The sequence below is a fragment of the Onychostoma macrolepis genome, chromosome 25 (assembly GCF_012432095.1).
Source record: "Onychostoma macrolepis isolate SWU-2019 chromosome 25, ASM1243209v1, whole genome shotgun sequence".
NCBI classification, from domain to species: domain Eukaryota; kingdom Metazoa; phylum Chordata; class Actinopteri; order Cypriniformes; family Cyprinidae; genus Onychostoma; species Onychostoma macrolepis.
Window position 1 is genome coordinate 7078401 of NC_081179.1, and position 19682 is coordinate 7098082.

Below are 19682 nucleotides of genomic sequence, written 5' to 3' on the forward strand. Positions count from 1 at the left end.
TAACTACTATGTTTGTATCACATTTTAGGCACTGTTTATGAAGCTTATTTCTGAAGTTTCTTTTTTCAGAATTCAGACTTTTTTTTTTCTTTCTCAGAATATAAGCTCACAATTGCAAGAAGAAAAAAAAAATATATATATATTTAAAAAAAAAAAAAAAAAGCTAAATTGTGCAATTACCTTTTTATTTTTTTATTCTGTGGTGGAAATAAGCTTCCTTATTTCTGACATTTTTCTCTGTGCGAGTTAATATTTCACAGTTCAGACTTTTTTTGCACAGTTGCGAGTCTATATCTCACCATTCAGACTTTTTTCATGCAATTGTGAGTTTATATCTCACAATTCTTTTAATTTTTTTCTCAGAAAAACTTCAGAATTGTGAGAAATAAACTCACAATAGCAAGAAAAAGTCAAAATTGTGCCATTACCTTTTTCATTTTTTTAATTCTGTTGCAGAAATAAGCTTTATTTCAAACTGCTTATTTCTCAGAATTATGATTTGAACTTTTTTTTTAATCAAATTGCATGTTTACACCTTGCAATTCTGACTTTTTTCCTCAGCATTGTTTTCCTTTTTTCCTTTTTTGCAATTCTGAGGAGGGAAAAATCTGATTGTGTATTCTTAATGTATTCATTTTTAATAGTAACCATTCCACTTTCCATAGTACGTCTTTATTCTAGTACACTATCACACAAATTACCAATTTTAAGTACATTAGTAAACATACAACCAACTAGGCAATTTACAGTATTTAATTTGGCTAATTGCAGCCATTAGTTAACTTGGCTAACTAGTAACCAGGTTAACTTGTAAATTACAGTTGCTTGAATAGTTGTTGCATATAAGATGTTCATTTTTCAAAGGACAAAGAATGCTTTGCATATTCATATATTCAGTACATTAAGCGCTAGCAACATAATAAACTGTAGTTCATTCTAAGGACTACACTTTAAAACGGCTTTCCATATTATGTGTCTTCCACCCCGAGAACATGTTGCGTTTTTGTTCGCGTGAAAACACATTTTAGATCGAGCTCTGCTCCTGTGAATGAAAGACCCTCCCTTGTTGCTGCGACGCCTGTTTCTCCAGACCGTCATCACAAGCGATCCGCTCAATGGGACTTTAGGCTATTCAAAGCACCATCGATTGTGCACCTTCTTAAAGGCCACTAGAACTGAAGGCAAGATCTGCTGCTGGCTCGTCTGTTATTTTATATTTTGTAGTTTTTTTTCCAGGGGAAGCTGTAACACAATAGGGACGCTGGAGTTATGAAGGCTCGACGGATGACTGGCGCTGTCCGTTCAGCACCACCTTGCGCCCAATGATACCATAAAAAAAACCTACCTGACACCCTCAAACCCGAGCCGGGGGGTCGGGATATTGGGGTATCGGAGGGAAAACGCGTTCGCATCTTAGAAGTCATTCAAGGGTTTTGGATTTCTATTGTTGGCATGGACACTTTGAGGTGCACCTGGCACGATCGTAAACACGTTTGAATTTACTTAACATGGGTCCCAGCGGTATGATGACGGTCCACGGGTTGGAGATATGACTAGAGAGGTACGCAATGGGCCAAGGGGACGACAAGGATCGCATCGTGATCAACGTCGGAGGAATCAAGCACCAGACCTACCGCAGCACCCTGCGCACCCTGCCCGGCACTCGACTCTCCTGGCTGGCGGAGCCCGACGCGCCTAATAACTTCGATTATGATGCGAACATCGGGGAGTTTTTCTTCGACCGTCACCCCGGCGTTTTCGCCCACATTCTTAACTATTACCGCACGGGCAAGCTGCATTGCCCGGCGGACGTGTGTGGACCTTTGTATGAGGAGGAGCTGGCGTTTTGGGGGATCGACGAGACGGACGTGGAACCGTGTTGCTGGATGACCTACCGGCAGCATCGAGAGGCGGAGGAGGCTTTGGACAGCTTCGCTGGGGGTGCTCTGGATCTCGGGCATGAAGACCCGGAGCTTGAGGCTGTTGCTGAGGCGGCCGAGGGGGACGAGGGTGTTGAGATGACCCGGAGACTGGCACAAGGCGACTCGCCCGATAACAGGTCCGGCCGCTGGAGCAGATGGCAGAAAAAGACGTGGGCGCTCTTTGAGGACCCGTATTCCTCAAAATACGCACGGGTGAGTTCATTGAGAAATGCTATTAGGCAATGTGTTTTCTGAAAAAGCTATGGTTTGCTGGATTTCCAGCGTGAAAAGTGCACCAAACCCCTTTAAAACCAGTTTACAGACCAGCAAAACAGCTTAGGCATAGTCCAATACCGCGTCGGACCAATTGAGGGTCAAATTATCCTAATGAGCCCATCGGTGACTCTTGATTTTGATTGATCATTTGAGAAATCAGTGATGGATACAACCATGTCAACTGGGTTATTCCACTGGGTCCTTTCTACTTTGAAAAGGTGATTTTCAAAATAAAATAAATAAATAAATGTACAAAGTAAATTTCTGCAAGATTTGAAACATTCTGAAGAAAAATGACTATTTGAAGCTACATTTTTTATTTTATTATGTTTGAATATAAGAATGCCTGTTGAAAATATTATAATTTAGTTTACATCATTTAGTGTGTGTGTATATATAATACAATTTATATATATATACACACACACACACACACACACACACATACATATATAAAATTTGAAAATGTTTATAAAATAAATACAAAATACTATATACTTTATTTATTTATGAATAGGCCAAAAACACATCCTCATTATAGAACTGAAAAGGAAAATACATTTTCTAATTAAATAAATTAAAATAAATCAATTTTTGTGGTTGTGACAAGAAAAATGCCTATTAAAACTTAAGTCATTTTTATTCATGTATTCTTGAGATTTTTTTTTTCCCCCTGTGGAATGACCCAATCGCAGACTTATGGAGATACGGAGACTCAGGGTGACCGCATTTCTGAGCCCATCCCACAACTCTGGGTGACCTTGAAATAATACCCACCTTCTCTTTCTTGAGATAAAAGAAGCCACGAGATGGGCCATGAAGGATGTCATGCACTGCCATACTTTTGTAGTATAAAATAACTCCATTTGTTTGCAAGTCTTTACCACAGTGCATCTTAGTTTTGTTGTCTCCTCTGCTTGATGAAGGTTATCAAGTGATTGTGATTTGCTGACTGATTAGGGGTTGGAAATAAAGACTGCTCACATCCTTGCTTGTCCATACAGATCATGTTTTGTTCAGGAGCACACTGCCACTAACTGCAGCTCACCTTTTTTGATGTGTGACAAGCAGCCAGCTCACCTCTAGAGACACACAACCCCAAGGCACGCAGACACTAAAGATGCGCTCATATGAAGCATTTAAGGGCACTTGTGCTGTAAAAGACACTCCCCTTGAGATTTATGGGCATTTCATTAGCTCATTTCAAATGTCAGCTCTTTGCCCTCACCGCTGTCCCATCATTGCTCTCAGCAGGAACCCTATAAGCTCTTAATCGGTGATGAACGCCATCCCAGCATTTCTACGAGTTTTGGCAGCCGGGTTAATACAGGTCAGCTCTACTGACTCTAGCCCACCGCTTTGGCACTGATGGAGCAGGAGATGGATGTCCTCCAAGATCTAAGCGAGCAGATTGTAGAAAAAACTTAGACGCACAATGGTGGCCAAAAGTTTAGAATAATTAGGATTTTAAATGTCTTTTATGCTTACCAAGGTTGCATTTGTTTGATGATCAAAACATATAGTAATATTGTGAAATAGTATTACAATTTCAAACAACTGTTTTCAATCTGAATAGATTTTAAAATGTAATTTATTCTTGTGATGGAAAACTGAATTTTCAGCATCATTACTCCAGTCTTCAGTGTCACATGATCGATCAGAAATCATTCTAATATGCTGTTTTGCTGCTCAATTATTATTGGTACTCAGTTATTAATAATGGTTCTTATTATTATCGATGCTGAAAAAAGTTTTTGCTGCTTGATATTTTTTGTGGAAACTGTAAAAAATTTCAGGAGTCTTTGATGAATAGAATGTTAATTGAACTGGATTAATTTTAAATGGATTTTTTTCATAACATTATAAATGTTTTACTGTCACTTCTGAATTTATTGCATCCTGGCTGAATAAAAGGAAACTTTTTTTTTTTTTTAAATAATACTTACCTCAAATTTTTGAATTGTAGAGGATCACAGTTTCCATAAAAACTGTTTTCAGCATTGATAAAAATAAGAAATGGGCATTTGAGCATTTAAAAAAAAAATTGATGACATGAATAAATTACATTTTAAATAGTGCTGCCAAACGATTAATTGCAATTAATCCCATCTAAAATAAAAGTTTTTGTTTACATAATATAAGTGTGTATACTGTGTATATTTATTATGCATATATAAATACAAACACATGCATGTATATATTTAAGAAAAATATTTTATGTTTATATCTTAAATATATTTACTGTATATATAATATAAAATATAACAATATAAATATAAATAAATCAATGTATGCATATAAATGTAAATATTTTCAAAATATATGCTGTATGTGTGTGTATTTATGTATACATAATAAATATACCTGGTCTCATAAAAATACGTACCTCTGCGCACTTTTTGTGCGACACTGTTTTACGTACCTTGCTGCACATTTCGCCGCAGTTTCAAATAGAAATGTCCACTGAGTGGCGCTAAAACACAGGTTCAATACTTGAACCCTGGCACGTATTTATTACGTAGATATTGGTACATATTGCTGTTTTTTTATTACGTTGCTTCAGATACGTATTGCGGCGGTTCAGAATTCAAATATCCGGGGACTGTCGCTAAAGGTTAATGCTCTATCATGTTGGAAATATGCCCTACACCAAATCCAGCCCTAAACCTACCCGATAGTGTTAACAAATGCAAAACTGATATAAAAACATATTAGCTGATGCAACTGTGCCATTTGATCTCCCTTTTAAGCATATTTTAACTGCTTTGTCAAACCGTAGTTACACGGGATTCGAACCGGTGCTTCTCATCTCCTGAGTCCGTCTCCATACTCCGTAAACTATCGAACAAACTTATCATCTATGAAAACTCATAGATATGAAGCTGGATGTGTGCGATGCTAACGTTCAAAAGCATCAGTTTTCAAATCTCCCAGCATATTAATATTGTTTTGAAGTCATAGCATGATATTCTTCAAGTAATTGTGCGAAAATTACGCTTTATTAATCGCAACTCTGTAAATTTGCGTGAAAGTGTTCATTTATTTTGGAAACTGCAATGATATGTACTTATTGGTACGTATTTCATGTCACGCTAAAAAGTGCACCCAGGTACGTAAATGCCATGAGACCAGGTAGCAATATACACAGTACACATACATATATTATGTAAACAAAAATTTTAATCTGGATGCGATTAATTGCGATTAATCGTTTGACAGCACTAATTTTACAATATATTCAAATTGAAAACAGATTTTTTAAAATGCAATAACATTTCACAACTGTTTTTACCAAGTGCAGCCTTGGTAAGCATAAAATAAATTTTTCAAAAAATTTAAAAATTCATTTATTTCAAACTTTTGGCCACTAATGTAGAAAGAGTTTTGGGTAGGTTTTGAACGCGGATGACTCGTCCAAACAAGTAAATTGTAGGTGAGACTGGTTTTCTAGAAGGAAATGTATTATTCATTTGGCTATGGGCTGCTCTGCCAGGAGCCAGGCTGTCCGACACTGTCTGCTGTAGCGGAGAGCTGCTGGATCTGAGGAAAAGTGGCCCGGCTCCTGGCAGCACCACAGAGAAACATGAACCATGCTGCCTGATAGCAAATCAAGCAGTAATGGGTTTGATGAAGTCCGCTTGCATCGACCACTGCCAGGATTTGTGATTTAGATCATCTGCATGACTTGTTTTTGATACACAGTTTGAGCAATCGCTGAGGCGTGATGGGAATGTTGGGTTTCTGCATCAAATATGCATTTCTGTCAACGGTGCTGGATTATTTTTACCACATTTTCTAAATGCAGCGCCTCTTGGCTTCTCAAGTGGAGGCGGCTGGAAAAAAATACACAGATTTCAGATAAATGAATTGGGATGTTGGAGTCATGGCTAGACTCCATGTGCAGAGGTGGTGTGGTCAACCTTGTAAACGGCATTGTACGTGCCGTTTCTACACTAGATCAAGTCAATTCAATTGTTATGAGATATTTTTAGGACGCCTCCATCAGGAAGAATATCTTAATTACATTAGAACTTGACAACTCAATTACGTGCTGTGATGACAGATGACATCTTTATTTATCTTTATCTAAACTAAAAGCCAAGAAGCCTGGGAGAGCATGCATTTTGTATAGATAAGCAAAAGGTTTAGACTTCTTAGAGTTAGAAACTGGCAAGAATGATAGAGGTTTTGTCAATTTTTTAAATCAAATAAATGCATGCTTTTCTTAGTATTGTAGAAACGTTGTTGTAAAGCTAACTGTTGCAAACTTGGCATTGCTCCTCTTTCAAAGTGATGACTCTACAGTAACGTACCTCAGTACAGGATCAGGTGAAAGGGTCATTTTGTCTTAGTTGCATGTTTTTTGAAATACGACAGGAAATAGGATCATTTTGAGTGAGGTGTCCTGTTGTTTTCTGATGTTAGCTAGTTTGTACTTTGCTTTGCAAACAACAGATGCCACTCTGTGGTTGATAATGTGTCCTGTCGTTCTCCTACAGTAATGCCTGTGAGGGTGTGAATGTCACAAAACCGGTCAAGAACATGTTCAGGTCATTTTTAACCCTAAAATCAAAAGTGAGAAAGAGGAAATCATTTTTTTTAACACAATGAAGTGTGTACTATTAAGCTTTAACTATTACATTTTATTATTATTTTATGTTATTGTTTTACATTACACATTTTCTTTTACATTAACATCTTTATACATATATACAAGTTATTATATTATGTGAAATGTGGTCTGGACATATTTTTGTGAGATTTTAGGAAAACCAATCAGAATTCTTTTTATAGGAACCATGAGCTAAATTTTTGTCTTATTGTCTGTTATGCAATCACAAGCCGATGCCCCTCATTTTGGTGTAAATGGGTCTGGCTTAGTCTAAATCCCTGTTCAGACCCAGAAATTCTTCTGAGAGTATATGAATGCCAACTGCACTGTGCCATAATCGAACAGGAAGTGAACACACAAGGCCTATCGGTTCAGACTCTGTCTGCATGCATGTTGACTTGTCCAGACTCGTCCACACAGTAATTATCAAGCTGCACGTCATTCATTAGTCTGCCTGCTTGGGGTGTATGTGAGTGTATATAATGAGAACATCTCATATCTCAGCTGCATCAGCATCGCAGCAACACATCAGTTCATACTTCATACACAAACACACTTGCACGCAGAATGAATCAGCACCGGGCCGCCCACCGGTTCCCAGCACTTTAAGTGAGTTTCAATATTCCCAGCACTGGAGCTTGCATGTTTTTTCAAGGGCTGAAAAATGAAAATGGGCTCTTTAACCCAGATTAAATGGCTGCAAATGATGACGCTTTAGATTGACCGTCAATATGTCTGCAGTCAACATCCCTATGGGTGTGAAAAAGCACAAGATTCACCGAAAGATAGAGTGCCAGAAAGTTTCTCAAGACGCTTTTAATGTTCATTTGGAAACTGCAAGAGATTGTGGTTTGGCTGGTTAGCATTGTTGCATTAGCCCCTGCTGGTAGATGCCGTAAATACACCATCTGGACCCGAAAAAGCATTTTCTCCATTGACGACCATTCAAAATAAGTAGATGTGTGTGTGTGGAGGGATAAAGCTTAAAATGGACTGTGACTTCAAGTCATCAGTGTGTGATCTGGAGGGCAGAGGGAGAGAAACGGATCATGTTGTGTCCCCTGAGATCAAGCTGTTCTTGTGTTTATCTTGATCAATGAGAGAGTGAGGATAAAACATTCTCGTGGATCAAACTGTTGCCCTCCGGGATTTGCAAGGTCGTGAGAATGTGCTTTCGGCCTCAGTTTGAGGAGAGCAAAAGTGATTCAGCAATTAAAAAAGAGCCTTTTTCCAATATTTGAGGTGATATCTGTAGCATTTGTTATTTTGCATGAATAACTCAAAATTTATAGGCATCTGTGAAGGAGAAAAAGCAGTGGTGATGATGTAATCCATGTCTTACCTTGATGAATTATTAACTGCTTTTTTACCGCCCCAGTCTGTTCACTGACCGTCTGATGCATATTTGATACAAAACTGGAAAGAACTTGTGAAAACTGTAAGTTCAAGGTACAATGGCACGCATCTACAAAAAAATAAAGGCATTGTTTGCAGAGAAAGGTTTGTAAAACACAAAAATTCTCCTCTATGTTGATAATCTGTAGAACAAATGCTAGCATAGTCTTCTTTGAGAAGTGTAGCAATGTTAATTACTTCCTTATTCTGCACGTCATCTTCTGAGCATCATTAAGATATCAAGTTGTATCCCACATCCGTCTTTGAATGAATCAGAGCATAATTACTGTGGAGCTGTAGGAAATTGTCACGACAATGAGCTGTGATGTGAAACTGAAAAATGTATCTATTTTAAACTTTTAAGAGCCTTCCAAAAACAAATCAGGAAATTCAAATATTTGCAATTTAAATCTCTCTTGCATATCCCCCCCCAAATACATGGATTCTTTTGAATGTTCATCAATGGAGAAAGAAACTTTTTGCTGCCAAATAGTTTCTTCATTTCCATAACTCAACAGCTTTTTCTACGGGTCAAAGTGATCTTAATAAGTGGTGAGAAATGTTATTTATGTGTGTTTTTGTGTGTATGTGCTCGTAGGCTTCAGACAAAACGTTTCTCCTCCCTACAAACACAGAAAACGAGGCACATCTAGGGAATAGTGTCTGTTAGACTAAGCACTGGCTGACCCAGATATAAACTGCCTGTGGAAGAAGAATTTATGTGATAGAAGGAACTGAAGAACTGAGAGGTGTTGCTAGCCATCAGAACCAGAGGCAGATCAGGGGCAGAGAAGGTGTATTAATGTTTTGAAACTTCATGAAAACATGGTATATGAACAAAAAAAACATTGATATTTGATACTAGCTTACATATTGTAAATGCATATAGTTATATGAATGAAAATCATTTGTAATTGGTTATGGTTCAGTAATGATATAATGAAATTTGGTCATGAGTTGGCTGAGTGAGTTTGTAATCATTTGGAATAGGAATAGTTCTGGAATAGTTGCTTTTTATTAGTGATGTCAAACGATTAATTGCATCCAAAATAAAAGTTTTTGTTTATATTATATATGTATGTGTACTGTGTATATTTATTATGTATAAATAAATACACATACAGTATATATTTTGAAAATATTTACGTTTATACATTTATATATTCATATTCTTATTTTATATTATACAGTATAAAAACATTTAATATATAAACATAACATATTTTCCTTAAATATATACATGCATGTGTTTGTATTTATATATATATACATAATAAATATACACAGTATACACACATATATTATGTAAACAAAAACTTTTATTATGGATGCGATTAATCGTTTGACAGCACTACTTTTTATAATTGAAAATAGGGCAAGAATTGTATTTTTGTTTAGAAATGAGCATGTAATGCATTTGGTAGTGCTGTTTGCCAAGGCATTGTTCATATTCAGGGTTTAGTGATTTGAACAAGTTCCAAGCATTAAACTTTGGCTTGTAACTTGAGAATGATACATCAAACCATGCCAAATGTTAAGAAGAGGGGCGCTATTACTCTTCAAAGTGATCTGACTTGCAATTTTTGCCCAGTGGAAGATAAAATGGGTTAGAAAATCCCATACATGTACATTTGTACAATAAAGGGAGCAACTGAGACTTGGTAAGCAGGAACCCAGAAAAGCCCAGTATTGCAGTAGTGACTTCTAAACAGGCAAGCATGAATAGGCCAACATTTTTTTTTTTTTACAAAATGGAAAAAGTTTGTTACAGTGATTATTAAATTCCAAAAATGCACTGAATTTCCATTTGTACCATGTTGAATGCATTTTCCCACCCCTATTATACATGTGCTGATGGATGATTTGTCATTGAGATTCACAGCCTTAATTTAATATTTAATTTGAGCAGAGTAATCAATTCATACATAATGGATGGAGCTTTTCTCAGTCGTCAGAAGATCCCATGGTAGGGAAAACATGGCCAACTTGCACTTCCACCACTAGCCAGTAGCCAGTATTCCGTCATCTTGTGGTGGGGCTCCCCTACTGAAATCCAGTTCCATCTGTCCATGCTTGTGGTAAGCTGCCGTGTAAGTGGTGCAAGCCTCCTCCATCCTCTTTCAAAGCACTCGAGGGACCATCTCACCAAATCTGCATGTGGTAACCTTGCCAGAGGCTGACCAGGAGTCCCTGGTGAAGGGAACTATGGTTAAATTTATCCCAAAGTGGTGGAGGGCAATTATATTGGTGCCTTTCTGTCATGCTATGCTCTCCTTGAGAGTGCACAGTGACCTTGAGTTTCAGCTGTTAAGCCTCCAATTTGTTGACGTGGCACTTTTCAGAAGCACATTGAGGAATTGAAGACGTGACATTATCCAAGTGTACTTTCTCTGAATTCTGCTGAAAAGGGTGTTTATGAGCAATTAGTGTTTTCATGATGTTGTAATTGGATTTATTTTTGTCTGCTCTCCTATTTATAGCTGAACTCTGTGTTACAGCTGTTTTGTAAAGAATTCAAAGAAGAAGCCTTAAGGGAATTCTGTCATGTTGTTAGAAGTATTGAAAAGGTATCATAAAGTACAAGTCTTCTGAAGTCATACGAAAGCTATCAGTGTAGACCAGTGCTATCCTCCAAAATTTTCCCAATTGTGTTCCACAGAAGAAAGAACATTGGTTTGGAAGATATATTGAAAGAATTGTCAATTTTGGATGACTGTTTCATTAAGGTCCTATATAACATCTCTCTCTCTCTTTTCCCCACAGTGGGTAGCATTTGCATCTTTGTTCTTCATTTTGGTGTCCATAACCACATTCTGTTTGGAGACTCATGAGGCCTTCAATCCCATCATCAACCGCACAGAGACTTACATGGTGGGAAATGAAACACGGGAGCGTGTCTTTCCTGAGACGGAGACTATGGTGCAGTTAACCTACGTTGAGGGTGTCTGCGTTGTGTGGTTTACTTTTGAGTTTCTAATCCGAGTGACTACCTGTCCAAACAAATTAAAATTTGTCAGAAATGCCCTCAACATCATTGACTTTGTGGCCATCCTCCCCTTCTACCTGGAGGTAGGGCTGAGCGGACTCTCCTCCAAAGCAGCAAAAGACGTGTTGGGTTTCCTCCGTGTGGTGCGATTCGTTCGAATTCTCCGTATATTCAAGCTGACGCGACACTTTGTGGGTTTGCGGGTACTAGGGCATACGCTCCGTGCCAGTACCAATGAATTTATCCTCCTCATTATTTTCCTTGCACTCGGAGTCTTAATCTTTGCCACTATGATCTACTATGCTGAACGTTTTGGAAGAAACCTCAACGATCCTGACGCCAGTAGTGGCACACACTTCAAGAACATCCCCATTGGCTTCTGGTGGGCTGTGGTAACAATGACAACCCTCGGCTATGGCGATATGTACCCTCAGACGACATCCGGCATGCTGGTGGGCGCACTGTGCGCCCTGGCAGGTGTGTTGACGATTGCCATGCCTGTACCTGTAATTGTGAACAACTTCGGCATGTACTACTCCCTAGCCATGGCGAAACAAAAACTACCAAAGAAAAAAAATAAGCATATCCCACGAGCACCTCAACTGGGGTCTCCCAACTACTGCAAGTCAGTGATTAACTCCCCGCGACCCAGCACCCACAGTGACACATGCCCCCTGGCACAGGAAGAGGTTTCCGAGATCAGATACCAAGGTAGGAGCTAAAATTATAGAATCTGTACATTTCTGTCAATGTGAAATGACAGTAAAATGGTAACCTTAAAGGAGTCATATATTAAAATTGTTTTCTCAGAGGTTCACTAATTTGGTCTTACCACATTTTTTTTACCCTCTTTCTGACTGTAGAAGTTTAGATCTATGCCTTCAAGACTTACAAAGAATCTCTTTAGCGTGTCCTTATTACTTTACCGCAATTGGATGAGTCAGCACACTGATGAGTAATATTTTAAACAGGGTTTAAAGAGATTGACTTTTTGGACAAGGGGACAAGTCTTTCAGTTCTGAAACTAGAGTGTTACATGTTATGTTACACATGAAACAACTTTTATTTGAAAAGATCACTGAGCTTTGTCATGTTTTGACTCTTTTAATGTTACCCATTAATCTGTTAGCATTTGATCTGCTGAGCTCTGGATGTTTAGCTAGAATGAACTTGAGTTGGATGCATCTGAAAAATGAATCTACTGGTAGGTTTGATTTTAGACATTAATTAGTAATAAGTGGTAAGTAATTAGTGGTCTTGTTTGTGAAAATTAAAAACTACTAATAGTTTTATTAATGCAGAAATCTTTTTATTTCTCAGTGGATTTGCTCTCATGGAAGCATACTACTACTCTAAGCTTTCACATGCATCTAAATTACAGATAGTCCAACCTAGCAATTAAGGGTAACTACACACACTAGAGTGTATGCTATGTCAGAGAATGCTGAGAATCTATTGATTTAAAAGGGCATGGTATGCTTTAAGGACGTAGGGGTAAAAGGGCTTGTGAAACTGACAATGAATTGTGTGAACAAAAGTTGAAAAAATGTACAAGTGATATAAGTTGAATTTTCTACATGTAGGTCAGGGGTATTCATTCCTGCTCCTGGAGACCCAATGTTTTACAAAGTTCAAGTCCAACCCTGCTTCAATTAACCTGCCTTTAATGTTTAAGTAATCCTGAAAGAGATTATCTGGTTCAAGTGTGTTTGCTTAAGGTTGGAGCTAAACTCGCTCCACGACAGTGGGTCTCTTGGAGCAGGGTTAAGTAACCCTGACCTAGGTCATGATATAACAAGACAACATGGCTTTCTAGTGTTCGAAACTATTAGAGCCCGGTGAATTTGGATAGGTGTACAATCATGCACGGTAAGAAAAGCATCTCTGTTTCTTGCAGAAATGTCATTTATATATCAGCAGGTTTGAACTTTGAGAGTGGTTTGGCTTTCAGGATCTGTCGCAGTGTTGATAGCCTGAAATAAGTCCTGCATGTCACTTTGCATCAATCTGTATTGTGTCATCTCTCTTTGCTTGTGACTGGAGATTTTAAAGTGAACGGGGAGGCGTCCAAAGCTGCCCTGGCCAATGAGGACTGTCCTCACATCGACCAGGCGGTGTCGCCCGAGGAAGTCTTCAGCCCCGTGGACCGCGAGAGACCCTGCTTCCTGCTCACCTCCGGAGGAGAACGAGCCAATCACAAGGGGGGGAGAGTCAGGAAGGGTACGTAACCAGCCAATCACTGCTAGCCGTCAGAGCACTGCCAGTGCTGAGTTTGAAAGTGGAGCAGCTGTCAATCAAAGATGCTCTTTCGGTGCAAAACGACCGACTGTCACTCAGCCTTCTTTCTTGCAGTCTGATAGCTCCTCAGGTCTACCGTTACTCTAAGGTTGACGGGAAAAGCTGTGATAGAAATGACATATCCAAGTGAGCCGTCAGTGGGCTTCTTTTCATTTATAGCTCAGTCTGAACAAGATCTTTGAGAAGAACATTCCATGCCAGTTTTTCCTAATGTATTCATGCAAACGCAGTACGTTTTACAGTACGTATTTCAGGCAGATTCAGTGGACCGTTATGTAAGTGTCCAATTTTAAATGAAAAAGTTACAACGTTTATGAAAAAACAATGGTTTTATACGGTAAATGAAATAAATAAGCTTTGGTATAATGTCTAGCAGTGTGCTTGTTTGCATGCAGATTCACAATGGCGGGTGGTCCTGGTGATGGTGAATCTCACAAGAGATGCAGCATGGGATATGGGGCATGTGGTCACATGACAAGAACTCAGCCAGTCAGAAGCTCTCAGTTAAACATTAACAGCAAACAGGTGCTATTAGCCATGATACTCTACTGAAAAGACCAGCTTCCTAGCATGAATTCCAATGCTTATCCAGGCTTGTTAGGTGCTGGTCCAACTGATGGGGCTAGCATGGTGATGCTGGATGACCAAAGAAGACTTGCTGGTAGGGCTAGTTAAGTAGTTTTCTTGGGACACTGCTACCAGTATGCATAACACAACCAACTATACTGGTCAAGATAAGACTAGGCCTTTCCTTAACTCTTGCAATAATGGTAACACCTCAAGGACAAGAAAGTGTTAGGCTAAGCATTAGACACAAGAGAAATACTTCTGTTGCTTGTTAGCCCTCTAGTTAGCCCCATATTAACAGAAGTAGCATCATCTGGTAGCTAAACAGCTACATTTCCATTAAACTGGGTGTACACGTACGGTTGTTTCTTGTTGGGCTGATGTGTCTGGCTGAGTTCTTTGATGTCTCTCTGAACCTGTGTTGTGCTGTACAGCACTGTGAAACCACCCCATGCATGCAGTAGACAGTTTGAAGCATAGAACGCATGGAGGATGATGCAGTTGACTTGGCAATCAGTCAATGTCAACTGGCTAACCATGCACATAACAAGTACATGACCAGGCAACACTAACCAAATCTAATCTGCGCATACACACCACATGCAGTACACGTACCTCAGCTATCGGTCCATGAACGTACTTTAAGAAGCATATTTATTCACAAGCAAACCTTGGCAGAGAGTCTTTGTCTAGAGTTGAAGGCTGCTCTGAGGTTTTACTGAAAGCCCTTTTTCTCTTCAAATGAAGGTTATGAAAAGCCATGGAGCCATAGCAGCATGTCTGGAGGCGTGGCCTCAGTGTCGGCCCTGCCCTGCAGCCCGCCCTGTCTCATGCAGCAGGTCCACTCTCCCATCCCATCCATCCTGTAGCATGGACAGCAAAACTAACCAATCAGAGGCCCTCGCTCCGCAGTGCTGCGCTGAGACGCCTGCACACACTGTGTACCATCCATCTCTCATTAAACTCTTTTTCATTTCTTCACTTCTTCTCGTTCCTCTTGCCTTCTCGCTTCTTCTGCTTCTCCTTCTTATTTCCTTTCTAATCCTCTGCTCTTCTCCCTTTTCCTCTTCATTTTCTCCTTCCTATTCTATTGTCTCTTTTCCTTCATCTTCCTCTTCTTCTCGCTTCCACATCCTCTGCCCTTCTCCTTCCTCTTCCCCTCCCCTCCCCTTCATCTTCAATTTCTCTTTCCTCTTTTCCTATCTTCTCCTTCATCTTCCTCTGCTACTTCCCTTGTCCTTCCTCATCTCTTTCTTCTCTCCTTCCTCTTGCTTCATCTCCCACTTCCTTTTCTGCTCCTTCTTATTCTCTTTTCCTTCCTCACCCTCTGCCCTTCTCCTTCCTTTTCCTTCTCTCCTTCATCTTCCTTTTCATTCGCTCCATCCTCTTCCTCCTCCCCTTCTTTCATCTATTTTTTCTTGCTACTTCCACTCTTTGCATTGTTCTTCCTCCTCTTTTCCTGTATTCTCCTTCATCTTCCTCTGCTACTTCCCTTGTCCTTCCTCATCTCTTTCTTCTCTACTTCCTCTTGCTTCATCTCCCACTTCCTTTTCCGTTCCTTCTTATTCTCTTTTCCTTCCTCATCCTCTGCCCTTCTCCTTCTCTCCTTCATCTTCCTCTTTTCATTTGCTCCTTCCTCTTCCTCCTCCCCCTTCTTTCATCTATTTTTTCTTGCTACTTCCACTCTTTGCCTTGTTCTTCCTCCCCTTTTCCTCTTCCTGTGACCTTCCTCCTCTCCTCTCCTCCTTCCCTTTTTTCTATTCTTGTCTTCTCTTTCTTTTCTCCACAGTTTCTCATCTTCCTATGCAGGAGTCTCATCTGACCTCCCCCCCACCCCCACCACCTTCTCTATGCGGTCTCATTTCTTTCCTCACTTTAGATTTTCTGCACTTTCATTCTTCCTCTTCTCTCTCCTTCATAACTCCTTTTTTTCCCAAACCCTGAGTGTTTTAAGCTGTGGTTTTCATTAGGTGCTATTGGACACCATTGAAAAGGAAAAAAAGATGAGACAATGGCTATTTCATATATGATATAAGATAAAGTTAGTTTGAAGTGACACTAAACAATCATGATTCTAGTGATGCACACGTCACCAACATAGAAACTTGACTGAAGAAACCTCATTTGCATTTGCATGCCTTGCATGGGAAACTATCTGAGAAAACAATGTAAGTTTATTGAAATATGTAAGAAAAATTGTGTTTTTTCATCCAAAGCTTCTTTAAATATATCTGATGCAGAGTATGATATCATTTACGATGACATACAATATATGTAGCAATTGTTTTTTTATTTTTGCAAACATTTTTTGCCTTTCCCCAAACTATGATCTCTGGTGTTTTTTAAACACCCTGTATCTATTAGTAGCAGCAACTGAGTCGACCATTCGACTTTTTGACGAACAATTAAGATGCAAATAGTGAAAAAAAAAAAAAGCACTTTAACTTTTTCTCAAACAGAGCAGGCAAATTTAAATAGCGGAATTTCAATTACAATACCAGCTATTATATAAATAAGTTTTATTTTCACAAAAAAACCCATATTTTTCATAAATTCTGTTTCAAATGTGATTTTTCTGGAATACATACATGTGTATATCACATTTGTAAACGTGTAACACTGTAGCAAATCCCACATAAAATATACAATATAGATGTATCGTGCAGTTGACAGAAAAAAAAAAAAAACGTCTTTTGAAAAATAAAATAATCAGTGTGCTTTTGGGATTACTTGGGGAGAGGTAAATGCATGCACTTTTATGCAAAAATACATATGCGAATGACAAAACTGTAAATATGAACCTTGCATGAAATAAATTTTGTATCCAATCTGTATATAGACTCTGGTTTTCTTTGACAGAACATGCATACATGACTCCCCCGGTTGCTTGGCAATAAGCTGTGCCTGTATTGTGATGTCTCTTTGATCTTTCACCCTATCTTTATCACCGAGCTGTTTTTCCTGGCAGCTATTTTTGGACTTTACAGTCTGTATTTAAAGTTGCAATTATGCACCAGTGTCACTAGCTCATAATTCAATCCTGGTAAAAGGATGCACAATCACACTTGGATCTTAAAAGGTCGGAAAGGTCAAAGAGAGAGCGTGTGACCTCCCGGGGGGATTGAAACAGGAGAGCCGAGGCAGGACTAGCGGTGATCGTGCCCTGTTTCGCACACCGGTAGCATGCCACAAGTCATTAACCGAGCATGTCACACCATCCCACTGCGTACAAACCCAATCACAGCATGACCTGATGAGTTAATCGTATTAACAATAACCCGTAGACTTACACCGGATCTGAATGAATGCAGCATGGGAAAGTGCATGGTAAACCCAGAGTTTACCATGAGCCTGTAAAGAATAGTCATAGTCACCTGCTTGACAGACATCACCCTGTTTGCTTGCACGGTTCGAGGGACAACAATCCCGCCAAACTTCTTCATCCGCCCACCCCCCTCCCCCATGTTTCTGTGCCGTTCGTTTGGTGTATTAATATGATTTTCCTTGTTGTTTGTTGTTGTTGTTTTCTCTTCGTGTTTTTTTAGAGACCCAGCGCGCCAACCGAAGCAGACAACCAACCGAGTCAGTGTGTGTAATGAACCATGGTGTACCAACCACTATGTGTGTCAACCATAAAGCCACACCCCCCACCTGATAGTACCGTATTTAGCGCGCGTGTGTGTGAGTGTGTGAGCGTGTGCTGTGTGTTTGTTGTAGATTAGCACTTCTCTTCCGAGTTGTGACTGAGAATTAATTCAGCGTAGATGTAGCACAGTAACCAAGAGAAGCTGTAGTTGTTCAGCCGTATGTAGCGTTGTTCCGTTCGTGATTTATTGTGCTGTCGTGCTGTGCCAAGTGCCTGTTATTTTCCCGTTTGTGAGTGTCAGTGTTGTACTTGGTGCTTGTGTGTGTTAGAGTTGTGAAAACATGACCTTTCTTTCTTTCTCGTTGAAGTGTTTGTTTTAGGTTGTTTAAATGTTGTAAAAATGTTACTCCAGTCACTAATCACATTTCAGTGGGAAAAAAGAAAAAAAAAGAAAAAATCCACGAGCTTTGTGATCATGTTCGAGTAGGGAGAGAAAATGAGCAATTGTTTTCCCGTATTTTGTACTATTGTAGTTACCATGTAGAAAATGCCTTTTGCACTGTTTGCACCGTTCACTTTTTACATTCCTTTCTGTAGAACAAATGGCAATTTGATATATTTTGTAGCTCACATGTTTGGCTGGTAACTTTAGAGATGCACCGCGTACTAATCAGACGCGACTAATCAGGCTCCGCCCACAATGAAATCTCACAGATTCAAAATTGTACTTGTCTTAAATATTTATTTTTGACGATTTATATGCGTCGATTGTGTTCTGATTGGCTGTGAAAATATGTAGTGGCTGAAAATTTGATTAAATACTACCGTGTATTGTGCATGTTATTTTTTGACAGACAAAAGGTTACATTTATTTTGTTGAGTTTTGAAAATCAAGTTCTATTTGAACTAGGAAAGGAGTGGTTTTGATGCACAAAGTTGTTTTTATTGTCTCTTATATCAAAAATCTTTTATTTAAACCTGTTGTAAATATTAGTCAAAAATCACTTTTTAAACCTGCCCCATCGATTGTGTTCTAATTGGCTATGATTCAGCATAAAAAGACGCTGTTGCTGAAAATTGTATGTGTCGCGCCTGGTTGGAATGCGGTGTTGGATTTGAAGGTAAAAAACTAAGGCTTGTTAGCACATTATTGGGACCAAACTCAGAATTTTTGAATAAATGGCAACACCATCATTGAGTTTGATGAGGAAAATGTTTGATAAATGCTTAGTTTGCATTTGAAACTTCAGCCTGAACATACAAGCTATTTTGAAAGCCACATATCATGGAGGTTTTCGTAGACACCATCAAAAGAGACAATCCTGCACAGAACAACAACACAACTCTTTACAGAGAACATACAGGGTTTATGATGGAATAAACGAAAGGAACCGATACTGTGTCTTAAGTTTGTTTCGACATTTATTTTTCATTATTGTGAAAATGTGAAGTAAACCCAATTCTTTGGGACCAAACTAACGCACTGCCAGTTGTATCACGGGAAATGTCGACGTTGGGTCGTTTCCTTACAATATGCTGGACTGTTCAAAGACCCAACCACAGCAGAGCACAAACAACAGTATATAATAAAACCTCCAAAAGGTTCAGTCTTTATGACTGCATAGTTTTTGGACACAGAAAACATCGAACTTCCTGGCAAAAAGCGGCATCCCAAACGTTTGTGCTGTTTTGTGAGACGTTCCTTGTGTTTTTCAACACACTGCAGTGCATAGTATGGATAGTTATCTAAAACCAGGTGGTGTTTTCATTGATGGTTTGAGTTGACATTGTTAAGGCAATTTTGTGTCTTTTTCTGGAGAGAGAAAAAAAAAAAAAAAAGCACTGAAAACAAAATAATGACAATAAAAAGCACTAAAACACAGATTTTGTGTGTTTTGTGGGTTTTTAAGCTTTGTTTTAAGGCAGTGAAAATAATTCTACAATAATTCTAAAATAATTGACACCTGTCAATCTCAGTGAGTGAAGATCTAATTTATTCTCTTATGGGTTAAGTATTAGGTACGTTACGTTTCTGACAGA

General features: G+C 38.9%; 1 protein-coding gene across 2 annotated transcripts; it reads left to right on the forward strand.

The window, feature by feature from the left end:
• The first annotated feature begins 848 nt into the window (after positions 1–848).
• On the forward strand, positions 849–19596 carry kcnc1b (potassium voltage-gated channel, Shaw-related subfamily, member 1b). Of its 2 annotated transcripts, none has more exons than XM_058766719.1 (4): positions 849–2135; positions 10969–11902; positions 13235–13411; positions 14804–19596. In XM_058766719.1, exons 1-4 carry the CDS (start codon positions 1569–1571, stop codon positions 14923–14925), a joined length of 1800 nt encoding a protein of 599 aa, XP_058622702.1. In that variant the 5' UTR covers positions 849–1568; the 3' UTR covers positions 14926–19596. The 2 variants fall into 2 exon arrangements, with proteins under 2 accessions (XP_058622702.1, XP_058622703.1); XM_058766720.1 differs by having other exon boundaries at positions 17602–19596.
• The last annotated feature ends 86 nt before the right edge of the window (positions 19597–19682 follow it).

Excerpts from the sequence above, each read along its gene's own strand:
- kcnc1b (XM_058766719.1), top strand. The coding sequence starts at position 1,569 with ATGGGCCAAGGGGACGACAAGGATCGCATCGTGATCAACGTCGGAGGA. Across the intron at positions 2,136-10,968 it reads ATTCCTCAAAATACGCACGG|TGGGTAGCATTTGCATCTTT; the intron begins GTGAGTTCATTG and ends TTTTCCCCACAG. Across the intron at positions 13,412-14,803 it reads GGGGGGGAGAGTCAGGAAGG|GTTATGAAAAGCCATGGAGC; the intron begins GTACGTAACCAG and ends CTTCAAATGAAG.